At 44.6% G+C, this 15,563-nt stretch overlaps 1 protein-coding gene across 4 annotated transcripts in view; it reads right to left on the bottom strand.

The window, feature by feature from the left end:
* The window catches only part of PICALM (phosphatidylinositol binding clathrin assembly protein), a 125,379-nt gene extending 116,817 nt beyond the window's left edge, over nt 1–8,562 (bottom strand). For all 4 annotated transcript variants that reach the window (XM_067568757.1, XM_067568739.1, XM_067568745.1 and 1 more), the window contains exon 1: nt 8,279–8,562. In XM_067568757.1, coding sequence (XP_067424858.1) covers nt 8,279–8,408 — 130 coding nt within the window. In that variant the 5' untranslated portion in view covers nt 8,409–8,562. The remainder of the gene's footprint in view (nt 1–8,278) is intronic.
* Nucleotides 8,563–15,563: the final 7,001 nt, after the last annotated feature.

The following is a 15,563-nucleotide window of genomic DNA, read 5'->3' as shown; positions in this document are numbered from 1 at the left end:
GACAATGACCCCACTTGTCAGTAAGAATGTCGTCTTCAGTCAATTTGTAATTTAACAAAAATCAATTAAAAAAATTAAAAATTACTTCAATCTTTCACTTAACATAACTAGTCCTACTGCAAAAAAGGAAGGTCTGAAATACAAAAGCATGCACTAATCCATACAATACATTTAACAGTTAAATCAGAGACGAAATCTTTAACATAGTGAAGCAAGGTACAACAAGTTGTAATCCACTAAAAACTGCAAAGAATTTGAAGATGTGTAATTTTGCAAATAACAATACCACAAAGTGGATTTTTTTTTAAATTGGCTTTACTTCAGTATCAAAAAATGAAGTCATTAAACTGTCTGCTTATCTAGATATTTTTAATTTAAACATTAGTAAACTGATGAAAAATTAGAGATATTGCTGCTGAATTCATGGTCGTGTTTCGGAAGGCATTCAATTTAAGGAGATTTGTTTAAAATTATTTACTAATGTTTATAATTGGAATTTAGTAAGACTTTTTACATTTTTCTCTTCGTGGACTGTGAAAGTCAGTTTTAACATCAGTCTCAAACCTGCAATATTTGGGATGTAAACATTGCAGCGTAGTATTTAGTTCAGAATAAAACAATAGTTTTATTGGATTTTTAAAAATAGTTTCATGAAAACATTTTTCATCTGAATATCATAAAAATTTGTATAAAATCTGAGTTGTGAGTTTCCTTTAAGCATGTTAACAATTTGATTAGAAAAGGTGTTCAATAATATGGGACAAAGGCATCATTGTAATAGTTAGTGTTGCTTACACAAATTATACTGAAGAAATGCAAAATTTCAAAGTAGTAAACTGATGTTTCACAATTTATATTAAAATCCTTCTAGTTTCTAGCCAAACAGGAATGCTGCTGCTGCTGTTTGTATGCAGTGATGATTTTAATGCTGAAAAAGTACTTTTCTTCTAATCGGAACACTAAAGAATTCCTTAACCCCATCTCAGAATGTCACACAAAAAGTTTCCTTCTATAAATTAATGTTTTCTATACATTGACAAAATAGGATTATCACTTGGCATGCAAGTAAGGATTTTGAACGTTGATTTCATAAACAAATGTTTCTGTTCTCATAAAACAAATGTTAACTGTCAATTCTGATTAGAACACCCCTAACTATATTAATTACATTTGTGAAATTCAATCATGTTTAAACTACATCCATTGCAACAATTAACATGTTAGAAGAAGACAAAAGCGTTATAGTTGGTTTCAGACTACAGAACTGCTTCTTGGACACAATACCCTCTCACTGTGGTCCATATCAGACAAGTGTTACTAATGATAGATATCCATTGTTGACACAGGGGCATCCTTATATACTTGGCACCTGCAGTAGCTAAACTCGAAAGTACTACAAAGTACCATAGTAAGTATAAATACAGAGAATACCAGAGAACATTTTCCAAAGGGTGCTAACTTTAGCACTTCTAGTGCTACTGTGCTAGACATCAAAACAAGTGTTTACATCTAATGTACTAAGAGTTCCTGGGTCAGAATAACTGAAGGCTTTTCTTTTGGTAGGGAGGAAGCACATGCAAGTGAAGAGGAGATACATAGAATAAGTTCTACAAAAAGTTTAGTCCAAAAAAGCAATGCCTCCAGAAAATTTAATTCAGGTATTGCAAAGATTTATGGATGAGTCAGATCATCCAAACTCAGATCAAGATGGAGTTTCCTTTTTTCAAGATTTGACCTTTCTGTGTCATTTGCAGGACAGTGACCCATCTCAGCGCATTTCTGATATGAATCACAGAATCAAAACTACAGAACTCCTTAGACTGAGGACACCTCTTAAGCCTTTTGCTCCATCTTCCTGCCACTGTAGCACTGTTCCCTTCAGTACCTAATCTAATACTTTGTCCAAGAAACTGAGGGGCTGAGTTATTTTCGGAATATCAGGACCAGTCATTTCATGCCTTAGAGCAGTGTTTCTCAATTGGGGTTCCGTGGGAACACCGTTAGGGTTCCACGAGCAGCTGTTCTCTGCTGATGATGTCCCGGATTTTTCGGCGGAGAGTATCGAGTGTAAGGAAAATGTAAGTGAGAAATGCTGACCCAGTTGTTTGAAATTTGTTATATAATTTGCTTATTTCGACTTTTTTTGGCTCCATATGTAAAAATACTGTTAAGAGTTTGGGGGAGGGGGTTTCCGCAATTATTTATCGAGTTCAAAAGGGTTCTGTGGCCAAATTTAATTGAGAAACACTGCCTTAGAGGTTTCCATAAGCTGTCATTTTCATTAAATAAGAAATATTTTGATCAAGTTTAATTCATCTAATGGTCCATATGGACATTACTCAGCAAAAGAACTGTGAGGGGGGATGGTAGGCAGTCAAAGGTAGGTTTATTAGTTGTACAGTTTACTGTGTTTGTTAGATCAGTTTATGAAGCCTGCCTAAATAAAATTAAATCCAAAAAGCAGCACATGAATGACTTTAAACTAATTGCCCCATTGCTCACCTAGACTTCCAGTACCCAATCCTATTGTACATATCTTTTAATATGAATTTTCTGTTAACACAGACTTGAGTACCACACTAGGACTAATTATACTAAAACTATTTTGAGGTAAAAAAGGTGTTAACTGCTGACCAATCACTAGTCATAATATAGAGCACTATGCACTGAGACGCTGTCTCCAAGATCCACTTCTATAAAACTAAATGCCAGAGTACGCCAATCAATATTCAACAAAGGCAATACCATAATAGTAACACTTTACATACAATGTCAATCGCTATAAAAATGCACTACAACAAATTCCAGCATAGTTGCTTGCACTATGTTCTAAAATGCACAAAGAACATGTAAATTAACAAGAAAAAGTAAATAAAACAACAATTTGATTCCAAGTTATCTTTGGCTATCATTTCTTTTTCTTATGCTATACTGCAACCACACATTTAGCTAAACATTCATTGCTCAGATATTTCTTTCAAACCTACTGTGAGGGTGACCCTTAACTTTTAGAGTCCTAAATTATTACTTCTCTTAAAGAAGAAACTTGAGTTGGCAGGAAACTGGAAGGCTCAAGCATGCATAAGAATGGATATTTTAAGTCATTCTTAAAAACACAAAACAACGTTAGCAAGCTACCACAGAAGGAGCTTCTCAAGGGTTCACAAAGTAAGTACTATAACACAGAGTAACTTGCCTTCTTTACCTTACTACAGTAGATTGTGTTTAAAGGGGAATGTTATTCTTAACCTGGAACTATTTGGATACGGTAAACAATATAACATATTTTACTGACTACAAGGGGACTTCCAAGATTCCTAAGAAGCACATATGCACATTATACTAGACAAAATACATGTATACAGAGTTCCTGCACAATATAAACTAATTAAAGACGACCACATAGGGGCTGTTTATCTGAACTTGTTAGGAATCACACATAAATTGACTTAAGACTGCTGATCAAGCTTTTAAAAAAATATTAAGCATCCATATACTGCCACAATGTGTGCTTTAGAAAATGCATAACATTTTGCGGGTAGATTGAATTTTCAAGGTTTTTTTTAGTAGCTTAACACACCTTAGAATTCTCCCAGAATTTTACTAATGTCATTTGGTAGTACATCTTATTGATGATCCCACCATAGAATATTTATAAAATGCAACATTTAAGATGGGAAGGAGCAGAAAAGCGATCAATGTTGGATAAACCATATCTTTTGCAATCTTGTTATTAAGTATTGTTACCTTGTGCTTCACATGTAAAATCTCTAAACAAGCTAACTGAAATGAAATCTAAACCTTTGTTTCTTAATTCATATGATAAGCAAGAAACAGTTCTCAGAATCAGAAGCTGGAGATGGAAACAGTCTATTAGTTCACGTAGTCCAAGCTGCAAAAGAATACAGGGGACCTTTCCAGAGCAGCCTTCCTGGAACTGCACAAAATATTAAGGTTGATGATGGCCCTATTAAAAGTCAGACAATGTTGCAGCACAAAGATACATGGCCATTGAACAAGGTCAGTCGGTGAGGCAACAGAAGTCTGAAGATACTATGTTAATGCCAAGTGTTCTATAGATGAAGTAAAATGCAGAAATTCAAAAGAAGCTGAGAACCAAATAACTAGTTGCTGATTTGGACAAGAATGTCCAGTTCTTGTTCTCTGAAAAAGGCAATACTTGATGTTCCTGAAGTTGTTCAGGGAAAGCCAGGAAGAGTGAGATAAAGAAGAAATCCTATATAGCATCATACAGGAATCAGAAAGGAAGATGGAAGAATAGCTTGAAAAATGTCACAATACTGCAATTATCTAGTCTTGCACAATAATCAGGCATGACCACAATACATATTCAGAAATCTTTGAATAAACTATAAACTTGGAATCAAGGCCAACAGAGGACTTCAGGTGATCCTGCCAAGCAGACTGAAAATATGAAGATAAAATACTGTATCTTTTCCTTTTTTGCTTCAATGATGTTAATCTGCTAGAGAACAAAGTGGCATTTGTACGTAACGAAAAATAAGCTACCGCCTCATTAAAACTGACCAATTTATTTGCTGCTATATTTCAAGGTTGATCTTATGTTTAAGGCACTGGACTAGGACTCATGAAATAGATTCTACTCCCAACTCTTCCACAGATTTCCTCTATGACACTGAGCAAACTACTTAACCTCTGGTACATCTGATCTTCAATTTTAAAATAGAGAAAATACTTCCTTTCTCCACCCCACTGTCAATTTAGAATGTAAGATGTCCCATGCTGAGAATGTCTTACTTTGTGTTTGTACAATGCCCAGCAAGATTTTATTATTTGTATCATTATAGCACCTAGAAACTGAACCAACACATGCATGGCGTGAAATTACAATAAATTGCTTAGTCTACCAAACTGAGTTAAAATTATATTACTGCTTTGATAGAAAGACGCCCCTCACGAATGGCCAAGTAGCACAGTAAAGAGTTTGGTGGGAAGGAATAGGAGGGTTTATTAGGGAGATACCTATCAGTCCAGCACATCTTCTGGGGGCCTATAGTCTTATGGACTAAGGTGCATGCAGAGGGTTGAGCTATTCAAAGTCTACATATTGCACTTCAGCTGAGCAGATACAGGTGATTTCAGGAATGGATGCTGATAGTCATAGGTTTTGATGTCTGTACAGGTATACATGTAGCACAGAAATTTCTTCTTGAACTTCATGATCTCCTGGCTTCATGAACTTCATGGTCTCATGGTTTATTACTGTAGGGCAGCCTTGCAAAATTCAACTTCCCTAGTTGCCCAGGGCTGGTTTTATTAAAAAACACTGAAGTAAAAATCTCAATTTTCATTATAATCAGCATGATAAAGCTTGAGCAGTAGATTTGTGCCTAGATTAGTAAACTTATTATAGTTTTGGAAGTCTGATGTGTGGAATAGAGTTCCTCCTAGGCCAATATTAATTCTGGACCAGTTGTGGTTACAGGGAATAGGATATGTATGGGGGAATTCAGGGGGTGGTTGTAGGGGCAAGATAAGAAGTACAAGGAATTCAGATACGATCTAAGCCATCAATTTCTACAGAATGTAAGTATTCATTTTAAAAGATATGTTCTGACTCCTTACAACTGCAAAGAAAATTTTCCAAATGTCATTTCCATGAGGTCAGTAGACAAGCAGCTCCAGTGTAGCTGCTACTTCTCCTGACTAGTCAAACACCAGCAGAGTAAAACTGAGAACAATAGTCTGTTTCATTGCTCAATCAAGTAGGCAGAGGTGAAATTGACCAAAAACACAAGTTAACTTCACTCTGCTGCAAGGAACAGTTATGCCATGTAGAGGCAGGAACTGGAACTATTCATAGGCCAAGGGAGGAGTAGAGCAGCAGAACCCCCAGTGACTTGCAGCCATGAAGAGGCTTCAATGTGGAGGGACCAAGAAAGAAAGGGAAAAAAATTTATTCTAACAACCAGGGGGATGCTTTTGTTGGGAAGTTCAAAACATAATGCAACCTTCTAGCCAAATATTTGTATGAAAGATTATGCTCCTGAACACAGGACAAGGGACAGCTCTTGTACATGAAGCCCAACAACCTCCCCCTTAATAGCAGCTGTTTATGGTGGAAGAGTTGCTCCTGGGCCTCTGTCAAAGCCCACCACCCTCTCTTCTGTATTGACCTCTGAAAAGTAGTTATCTGGTCAATTTAGCCAATCCTGTAGGAAGTGTATGGGGCATGGGAAAATTCATGTGTTGTATATAGGAAGTTTCAGTTAATCAGAGTACATGTGCTTCTCACGCCCTCTTATGTAGTGTGTCAAGCAGGAGGCCCAGCAGAAGCCCATGGAGGATCCTCCAGTTACTTGGAATCCAGTGGTCCTGTGATTCCCTGTGTGTAGAAACTAAGGGCCCACTAAGACACATATAAGCAGGTATTTTCTCAGTGAGCATTTTGGTTATTTGCAAGTCAGGTGTTTCTTGGGCCCCAAGATATCCTGGTATGGGTGGAAAACGTTCAGGGTGTCACTATCAGGAATACAAGAGGATGACTCCTCAATTACTATTCAGAGTCCAGGTTAGGGAGAGAGAGTAAAAGGAGAGAGACTTTGAAGAGAGCATCCTTTGGGGAAACAGGGATTCCCTCTAGAGTGGCTAGCATCACTCACATACCAACAAATCAAGTGTTTCCCGAGGCCCTCAACAAGACATTTTTAAGAAATGTGTTTGGGGGGGAGTCTACATCAGATATACGCAGTACAAGTGCTCCTCCTCTTGCCCCATGATGTAGTAGGTTGGAGAAAATATTACTACTGGGATAAACAGGGAATGCGTATCAGTTTCGTATATGTATATGTGGTCCCCAACAGCCTGGTACCTCTTGAATCCTATTATCCCTGGTAGGGAGAGAATTAGAAGTCCCTACATGTGGCTGTATGGGGAAGTTGGGATGGGTTCTCCCTCAAGTACCGGTTCTTGGTCTTCATAGTTTCATAGGTGGGATATAGTTAATGAGGAAACCTACAAAGTACTGTATGTGGATATATCAGAATAAGGTGTGAACACCCCCGCTACTGAATTCAGGTGCTTCTGGAGCCCCAAGATCCCATGGTTGGGAAACTATTAGAGGAAGGTCCCTATGGTGGGCTGTGAGGGGAGTCAGCCACCCTAGTACTCAAATCCCCACAATCCCCTGGGTGGGAGAGAATTATTGGGGGATGTCCCCTGAAATTCTCAATGACCAAGTGAATTGTATGCCCCATAATCCACTGCATAGCAAAAATTAATGGGGAGATCCCTGCAGGGCATGATCCCTACAGGGAAAGTCTCTTTCAGGTATTCACAATCTAGGTGAGTCTTCTTAGGCCTAACGATCTGAAGGGAAACTGGAGGGAGTGAAGTAGGATTATCAGGGTGGACTTATAGGAGAAGGAGAGGAGAATCAACTCCTCAGGTACTCAATACATGTGACCTATTTGTGGGGAGGGATTTAGGATATCTGCTGCGAGGGGTAGGGCCCTCCAGCAACCTATGTGGGTGAGGAAACTCCCCTGTGGATTCAGTCGATTAACTTTTTCTTGGGCCCCAATATCCCCTCAGTGGGAGAGTTTGGGACAGGGTGCCTTTCTAGTAGACAGTTCATGAAAGATCAGCTCCTAACACATTTATAGTCCATGCTCCGATTCTTGAGCCCCACTGCTCTCCTTGTCTCGGAAAAGGTTGTGAGGAAGGACCCTTCTACTGATACCTTGGAGGGTACAACCCCTCAGGTACTCAAAGTCCCCATAGCCCCCAGGGTGGAAGAGAGTTGGGGACACAGCCATAGGCATTTGGAGGTAGCCTCTCCAATACTCAGTCCCCATGGCGTGAGAAGGTCCATATAAAAGTACAGGGGGACAGTCCCCAGGCCGCAGTGGACAAAGCACCTGGAGAAAAACAGGGGGCAGCCCCCCAAGTAGTCACCATGATGCCAGCAGAGCTGGGGAAAGGTCTCTAGGGGAGCAGCCCCCCACTTACTCATCATCCCCATACCCTATGAAACGGTGGAAGACCCTACAGGGGTGGAGAAATGCCTACCAGACACTCATATCCCCAAGGTGACAGGGGGGAATCCTTAGTGCCCCCCGGGTTATAGTGTTCACAGTCCTAGGACCCTGGGGGGGAAAGATGCCTCAAGGTGGGGCGGCCCTAGAAAGGGGGGAACGGGGGACGGAGCTCTTTCCTCCAGCACGGTACTGACAGTCCCCGGGGAGAAGCCCCCCCCCCCGGTACTCACAGTCCCCACGGCCCCCCCGGTACTCACAGTCCAGATGCTTCTTCTTGGGCCCCATGACTTCGTGGGTCGTGGCCTTGCAGACGGTCTTGGAGACGGCCGAGCCGGTCACGCTGTGCTGCGCCGCCGTGATGCGGTCGGTGAGGCTCTGTCCCGACATGGTGCTGTGGAGCCGCCGCGCGGTGCCAGGCTGGGACGGGACGGGAGGACGGATCCGCTCGGACACGTCGCTCCTCTGCCCCGCCGCGGGCGGCTGCGCTCCGCCCCCAGGGACGGCCCTGTCACTAGGACAGGGACCCCTCCTCCTCCCCCCCCCGCCCAGCCGCCGTCCCCGCCCCTCGCTCCTTCCGCTCGGCCGGGGTCGGGGGACACACACGCACACTGGGCGCCGCAGGAAAATGGCGGCCGCACAGCTCCACCTCAGAGCTTTCCGCCGGGCCGCCCGAATCACGTGACTCGCCGCTTCGGCCCCGCCCCCAGCGGCCCGACCCCGCCCCGTCCGGTCACGTCACTCACTCAGCTCCGCCCCCCGCGCACCACGTGACACTCCTCCCTCCTGGCGCAACAAGCGCGGCGGAGAAGCTGTCGGCATCGTGTGTGGTGCCGCTGCACGTGGCCGCCTGTGTCTCCTCAGCGCGAGCTGGGGCGGGTCCGGGGAGCTCGGTGCCGGCCAGTCTGGAACCAATTGCTGGTGCTACCCAGGCTCTAGAGGACTAGCTGGGATCCGGGACTTCTGGCTCCAATCTTAGTGTTGCCATGAGGGTTAGCCCCTGGCCGGGATTTGACCAGCCTGTCAGGGTTTTTCTTTTTAATGGATTTTGCCACCAATTACAATAATCATTTAATCTGCTGGGTTATTTTTTTACCTGGGTCTAAAAATTTGCATTATTTTCACAATACATGGGGCGATCGTATGTTAGACGGGCCCGTGTCCAGCTAAAGATGCTGCCCGCAGCGTTTGCTCCCGCTTCAGCGGTTTAAACGACACCTGATCAAAAGGGTTGAAAACACGGCAGCTGGCTGCCCACCAACGCACACGCACCGCGCGCTTGTGTGAGAGAAGGTTTGAGTCACGCCAGCGTGCGGAGATGTGTGAGGCATATTACAAAATGAAAGATCAGACAACGGTGTGAGGGATCCCACTACACACCCCAGGGGGGGAAAAAGCATTTGAAATCGCACATTCAGTGACAACTGACAAAACAAAACAGATTACGAAGCCTGGCTGGCAAAATGTGCTGATAAAACAAATGGTTGTTTGTTATTGATGATGTTATCAATCTTATCTATAAGTGTTATCTCTCTAGATACTAAAACTGGCTGTTGAAGTGGGGGGCGGGTTGCGGAGTTGTCTTAGGGTTGAGGTTGCAGCGAGCTTGTCTTGTGAAAGGGGGGTGCTGGTTTTTTTGCATTTCAAAAGATGGTAACCATAGTTGCCGTGCCTCAGTTTGCAAAAGTGGGACATCAGCGCTACCCCATGTCTGCCTGTGTGCCTGTGACCACGCTGTGAGGCAGGGTCAGCTCTTGCTCCCAGGGTAGGAAATGTCAGCCCCTTGGCAGAGGAACACATCTGAATTCATCCCACTGGCTCTCTCTGCAGTATTCAGTTGTTCTGATCACAAAATGCCCGTCCCACCTCCAAGAAGCTACAGGAGAGAATGTAAGTACCAAACCCACATGATTGTGATGAGCATGTGTTCTTCCACTCCCAGAACTGCTTCCTGAAGGGTTTTTCCAGCTTGACGCAGTGCTGCCCCTCATTCATGTGAAGCCTGCTAGGGAGTTGGTTGGTCAACACAGGATGAAATGGAAGTAGGATAATCTCTTTGCTCTCTTATGTCTAATGGAGATCTGCATCAGAACGAAAGACAGCTGGCTAAAGCAAGACTAAGGCTATGCAGGTAGGTAGAGACACACTTAAAAGAACTCGCCTCCTCTGTCTCAAGAAACTCCAAGAGAGACTCTACAACCTCATCTTCCACAAACATATCCCAGGGACCTTTTACATGCTTCCCAAAATACACAAACAAGGGAACCTGCATAGCTTCATCATATCTGGATCTTACTGAAGATCAGGACTCTTACTGAAGGACTATCAGGATTTGTAGAAACCATCCTCAAACCACTGACCATACCAAGGAGCAGTTTCCTTCAGGACACAACTGACTTCGTCCAGAAACTCCACAACATTAATAACCTCCCTCAGAACACCATCTTCACCACCATGGATGTCACTTCCCTATACACCAACATTCCTCATAATGACAGAATCGCTGCCTGCCTCAAATAGCTAAAAGACAATGGACAATAGTCAGATATCCATCCCAAACACATCACCAAACTCATCTGTTTCATCCTCACCCATAACAATTTTATGTTCAACGACAAACACTTTGTCCAATCCATAGGAACAGCTGTGGCTAGTTGGATGGCTCCCCAGTATTCCAACCTCTTCATAAGACACCTTGAAAAAGAATTTCTGGACAAATGCATCATGAAACCAGTGATATACCTGCGTAAACATCAATAATATTTTCATCCTCTGGACAGATGACCTAAACTTCTTAATAGATTTCCACCACTTCAGCAACCACAGCCCATCCATCAAACTCTCCTTAGAACACTCCCACACCAGCCTCAACTTCCTGAACATCACAATCTGCTTCAACAGTGGAACCCTACTGACATCTATGTACAAGAAACCCTCGGTCCATGACACTTATCTTCACAGTTGCACAGTACAATGCAGCATGGGTTTCTAATGTGCAGCCTGACACCATTCAGTGCACTGTCTTTTGGGTAGTTTTGGCATTGCATTTTGGGGCAGAAACAACTCACATAGGGGTGACTGGGAGCCAGGGGTCAACTTCTCAAAATGCAATGCTCTCCATCCCATCATCTCATCTCTATTCCATAATTTTTGTGCCTCTTTTCAATTTCCCATGAACCCACACAGAACTTGTTGCTGTCTGTGATCTCTGACAGAAACATGGAGCCTGCACAGCTCTGCACTATTGTCATGAGCGTTGCAAGCACAAGACACACAATCCACTGGTATTTGTAGAGCCGCAAGAAGAACCGCAGGGAATATGACAGTTCCTGGTGGTCAGTTTGCTGTGGGACATAGCAAGAACCAGTTCAAGGTTGTTGTCCATGTTCATGGAGCAGTGCAGAGTGCCGCTTCTGGGCCCAAGACATGAGATTGCATTATAATGCAGGTTTGGAATTATGAGCCTTGGCCACAGAATTTTTGGATGTGCAAGGCCACATTCCTGGATCTGTGTGCTGAGCTCGTCCCAGCCATCCAAAGCAGGGATACCAAACTGAGAGCTGCACTGACAGTGGAGAAGCAAGTGACAATCACATTGTGGAACCTTGCAATGCTAGATTGCTATCAGTCAGTGGGAAGTCATTTTGGAGTGGAAAAATCCATAGTGGGGTCCATTGTCATGCAAGTGTGCAGGGCCATTAATTGTCTCTTGCTACACAGGACTGTGACTCGGCAATGTGCAGGACATAGTGGATGGCTTTGCAGCTATGGGGTTCCCAAACTGCAGTGGAGCAATAGGAGGCACGCACATCCCTATTTTGGCCCCAGAGCACATCAACAGAATGGGCTACGTTTTCATGATTATGAAAGAGTTGGTGAACTATCTGGGAGCTTCACTGACGTTAGTGTTGGCTGGTCAGGGAATGTGCATGATGGTTGCACTTTTAAGAACACAAGACTCTTCAGAAAGCTATAGGCAGAGAACTTGTTTCCCAACCAGCAGATTATCATTGGCAATGTTGAAATGGATGCCTCTACCAGATCCTGGTGTGGATTTGCAGAAACTGTGGCCTGCATTTCCCTTTCAAAGAAAGCCAGAGAGGGGAGACTGTCTAGTGTGAAAGATGTCGGCTGGTAGAATCTCTCAGAAAGGTGGAAAGCTACAGGAGGAGGCAGTTAGGCTGAGCATCTGAGCACATAAGGAATTTATCAAGAATATTCATATGGAGACCTCCAAGGCTGAGGAATTATCCAGAGAGACTGCTGTTACACCACCAGGGGAGGAGGATACAGCTCTGTCCCAGAGAGGACTCTGGCTGATGGTTACTTCTAGCAGGAGGCACTGATTCACCGCTTCTTCAACCCACTGACTATAGTGATGAAGAACCATTATGCTGCCCTAGCAAAAAGAGATGAGGAATTGCTCTGTGACAGGCTCACAGCGCTCATCGCCAGGCTGGCGCCTCCTGCTGGTGGTCTGGGAAATAGCTCAAGCAGATGCCCACGTCCGTGCGTGTGCTCCATCACCCTTCCTCAGAGTTCACCGGTAGTCCTTCTCACCGCCATCAGGACCCACCATGTCCTCTTCCTGACCCAACCCTCTGGCCAAGCCACAATCTGTGTCTCCCCCCAGGGGATTCTGCAGTCCTGGTTCTACCACTTACTTCAGTGGCCACTGCAGTCTACCACCACCCCAACGGCAGTCTGGGGGAGGTGTGGAGGGACCCCGGCCCACCCACTACTCTGGGTCCCGGCCCAGGAACCCTGTGTGCAGCTAACTTTTACCGCCTCTCCCCCAACTCCTCAACAGACTTCACTGAGCCACTTCCCCACAGCCCCAGTACCTCTTCCGCGCTTGTATCAGGGCATCTGCTCTGCTGAGCTCCAGCAGTCAGCCACTGCTCTGTTCCAAGTGCTGACCTCCTTCCACCTGCAGGGCAGCCAGCCTTGCCTTCCCTCCTCAAGCTCCTGGGATTGACTGCCCCTGTTCTGCTTGGCAGCTCCCTTTTATACTGGGCCCCAGGCCCTGACTGGCTATCCTGCAGCTTCTTCCCATTGGCTGCTTCCCCCAGGGCCTTCTTAATGCCTTCCTGGCCAGTGCAGGGCAGACACCCCGCCACAGCCCTCAAAGATGAAGGAGGAGAAGTTCTGTACCCACAAGGCTGGGAGGATTGCGGTCACCACTCCCAAGAGAAAACGTAGTGTAGTGGTGGTTGGTGATTCCCTTCTGAGTGGGATGGGGGCACCCATCTGTCAGCCTGATATGGCATTCCAGGAGGTGTGCTGCCTGCCAGGGGCCCATATCTGAGACTTGTGGAGGGATTGTTGAGGATCATCCAGCCCTCTGACTAATACTCCATGCTACTCATCCATGTGGGCACTAACAATACTGTGAGGTAGGACCCTGAGCAGATCAGAAGTGACTACTGGCCTCGGGGAGTAAGGGTGAAGAAGTTAGAGGTGCAGGTGGTCTTCTCTTTGATCATTGCAGCCCAGTGTAGGGGCTCAGGCAGAGACAGATGCATCCTGGAGGTGAATACATAGCTGCACAGATGGTTTTGCCAGAAGGGCTTTGGATTCCCTGACCACGGGATGCTGTTCTGGAAAGAAGGTGATGGGTTCCACCTATCAAGGAAGGCGAAGAGCATCTTTGGATACAGGTTGGCTAACCTGGTGAGATGGGCTTTGACAAAAGCCCACAGGTAAGTCAAAACATGGAGACTTAGAGGAAGGGGGAAGCATGGGCAATTATACTCATCCATGTGGGCACTAACAATACTGTGAGGTAGGACCCTGAGCAGATCAGAAGTGACTACTGGCCTCGGGGAGTAAGGGTGAAGAAGTTAGAGGTGCAGGTGGTCTTCTCTTTGATCATTGCAGCCCAGTGTAGGGGCTCAGGCAGAGACAGATGCATCCTGGAGGTGAATACATAGCTGCACAGATGGTTTTGCCAGAAGGGCTTTGGATTCCCTGACCACGGGATGCTGTTCTGGAAAGAAGGTGATGGGTTCCACCTATCAAGGAAGGCGAAGAGCATCTTTGGATACAGGTTGGCTAACCTGGTGAGATGGGCTTTGACAAAAGCCCACAGGTAAGTCAAAACATGGAGACTTAGAGGAAGGGGGAAGCATGGGCAATTATAGGAGGAACAAAGGAGAGACAAGAGGGAACACAGAGGGGAAATCAAATCAGTATCTTCGATGTCTGTATACTAATGCAAGAAGTATGGGAAATAAGCAGAAAGAAATAGAAATACTAGTGAATAAACACAACTATGACATAGTTGGCATCACAGTGGAATATTGGTATAGAAGGGTACAGCTTGCTCAAGAAAGACAGACAGGGAAAAAAGGTAGGAGGTGTTGCCTTGTATATCAAAGACGTGTACACTTGCACTGAGGTTGAGATGGAAATAGGAGACAGTGGTGAGGCTAGTGCTCATTATATTCTCTTGTGCAAAGTAGTTCCAGAGTCTAGATCCAGCTCCTGTGAAAATGCTGTCTTCTGCACTCATGAGCCTTCCTTTATTGGTCAACACTGTAAATGTTCCAATGGAACATAGCTGTCATGGAGGGCTAATCAGGGCTGACACGAGAGGGGTTGAGAGGGGTCAACTGTACTGGGACCCTGAGCTCAGAGCTCCCCCTCAAAATATCTGTGCAAATAAAGTGAAATGGGAGGCGGTGAGGACCAAGCAAAAATGATGTACCTGGACCCCAAATTTCTCTCAGCTGGCTTGGGGCTAACAGTCATGCTGAGGAGATCATGCCCTCCTCTGTGTGTTGTATGATGCCTAACATCCTGACTAGACTTGGCCCCCACTGTGCATTATATGGCACCCAGTAAATTCCTGAGACAGTGTCTTCTGTCTGTTGTATGGAATCCACTATGCTAATAGAACAGGCACCCCACTGTGTGTTATAGGGTGCCCACCGCTCAGCTGGCACCACGTTTTCCTCTCTGTCTCTTATGATACCAAACACATTGGCAGTACTCAGCCAATTGTGAAGAAAGAATCACTTTGGTGCATTTTAATAATAATCAAATTCAACTTAACTGTAGCAAGCACCACACCACAACATAGGGGTTTGGGCTGAGATTGTGGTTTGTGGGGGAGTTCAAATGCACTTGGAACTGCCTCCATAATCTTACATCTTCTGGAGCGCAGCCATGAAAGTGGTAGAGGTCCCATCCAAACATGCAGAAATAAAGACAGTTCTTGAGATCCACCGTTATTGGGATTAATTTATAGTAGTAAAAGCTACATTCTCCCCAATTAAAAAAAAAAATGCATAGGAAGTTGGCCTAGTTTGTTTTTGTGGTTGTTTGTTTAAATTACAGAGAAAAAAAGGCCAGAAGGAGGAGGTTATGGGTGCAAGCAGAGAGGAAAACCTCAGCCCTTCATCTTCCCAGCGTAGCCAGGTTTGGGCACTACATGTGCCTGTGATAACATAATAAATGGATGGCCTCTTTTGTCATTCATACTGCACCTCATAGTGACTTAGTGGTGAAAGCAGGACTAGGACTCAGTCCCCGTTTCTCTAA

This window comes from Emydura macquarii, unplaced genomic scaffold (assembly GCF_026122565.2).
Source record: "Emydura macquarii macquarii isolate MOO-44397 ecotype Brisbane River unplaced genomic scaffold, CSIRO-AGI_Emac_v2 contig_318, whole genome shotgun sequence".
NCBI classification, from domain to species: Eukaryota; Metazoa; Chordata; order Testudines; family Chelidae; genus Emydura; species Emydura macquarii.
The sequence above is the reverse complement of the archived record's forward strand: the minus strand, read 5'-3'. Positions and strand labels throughout refer to the sequence as shown.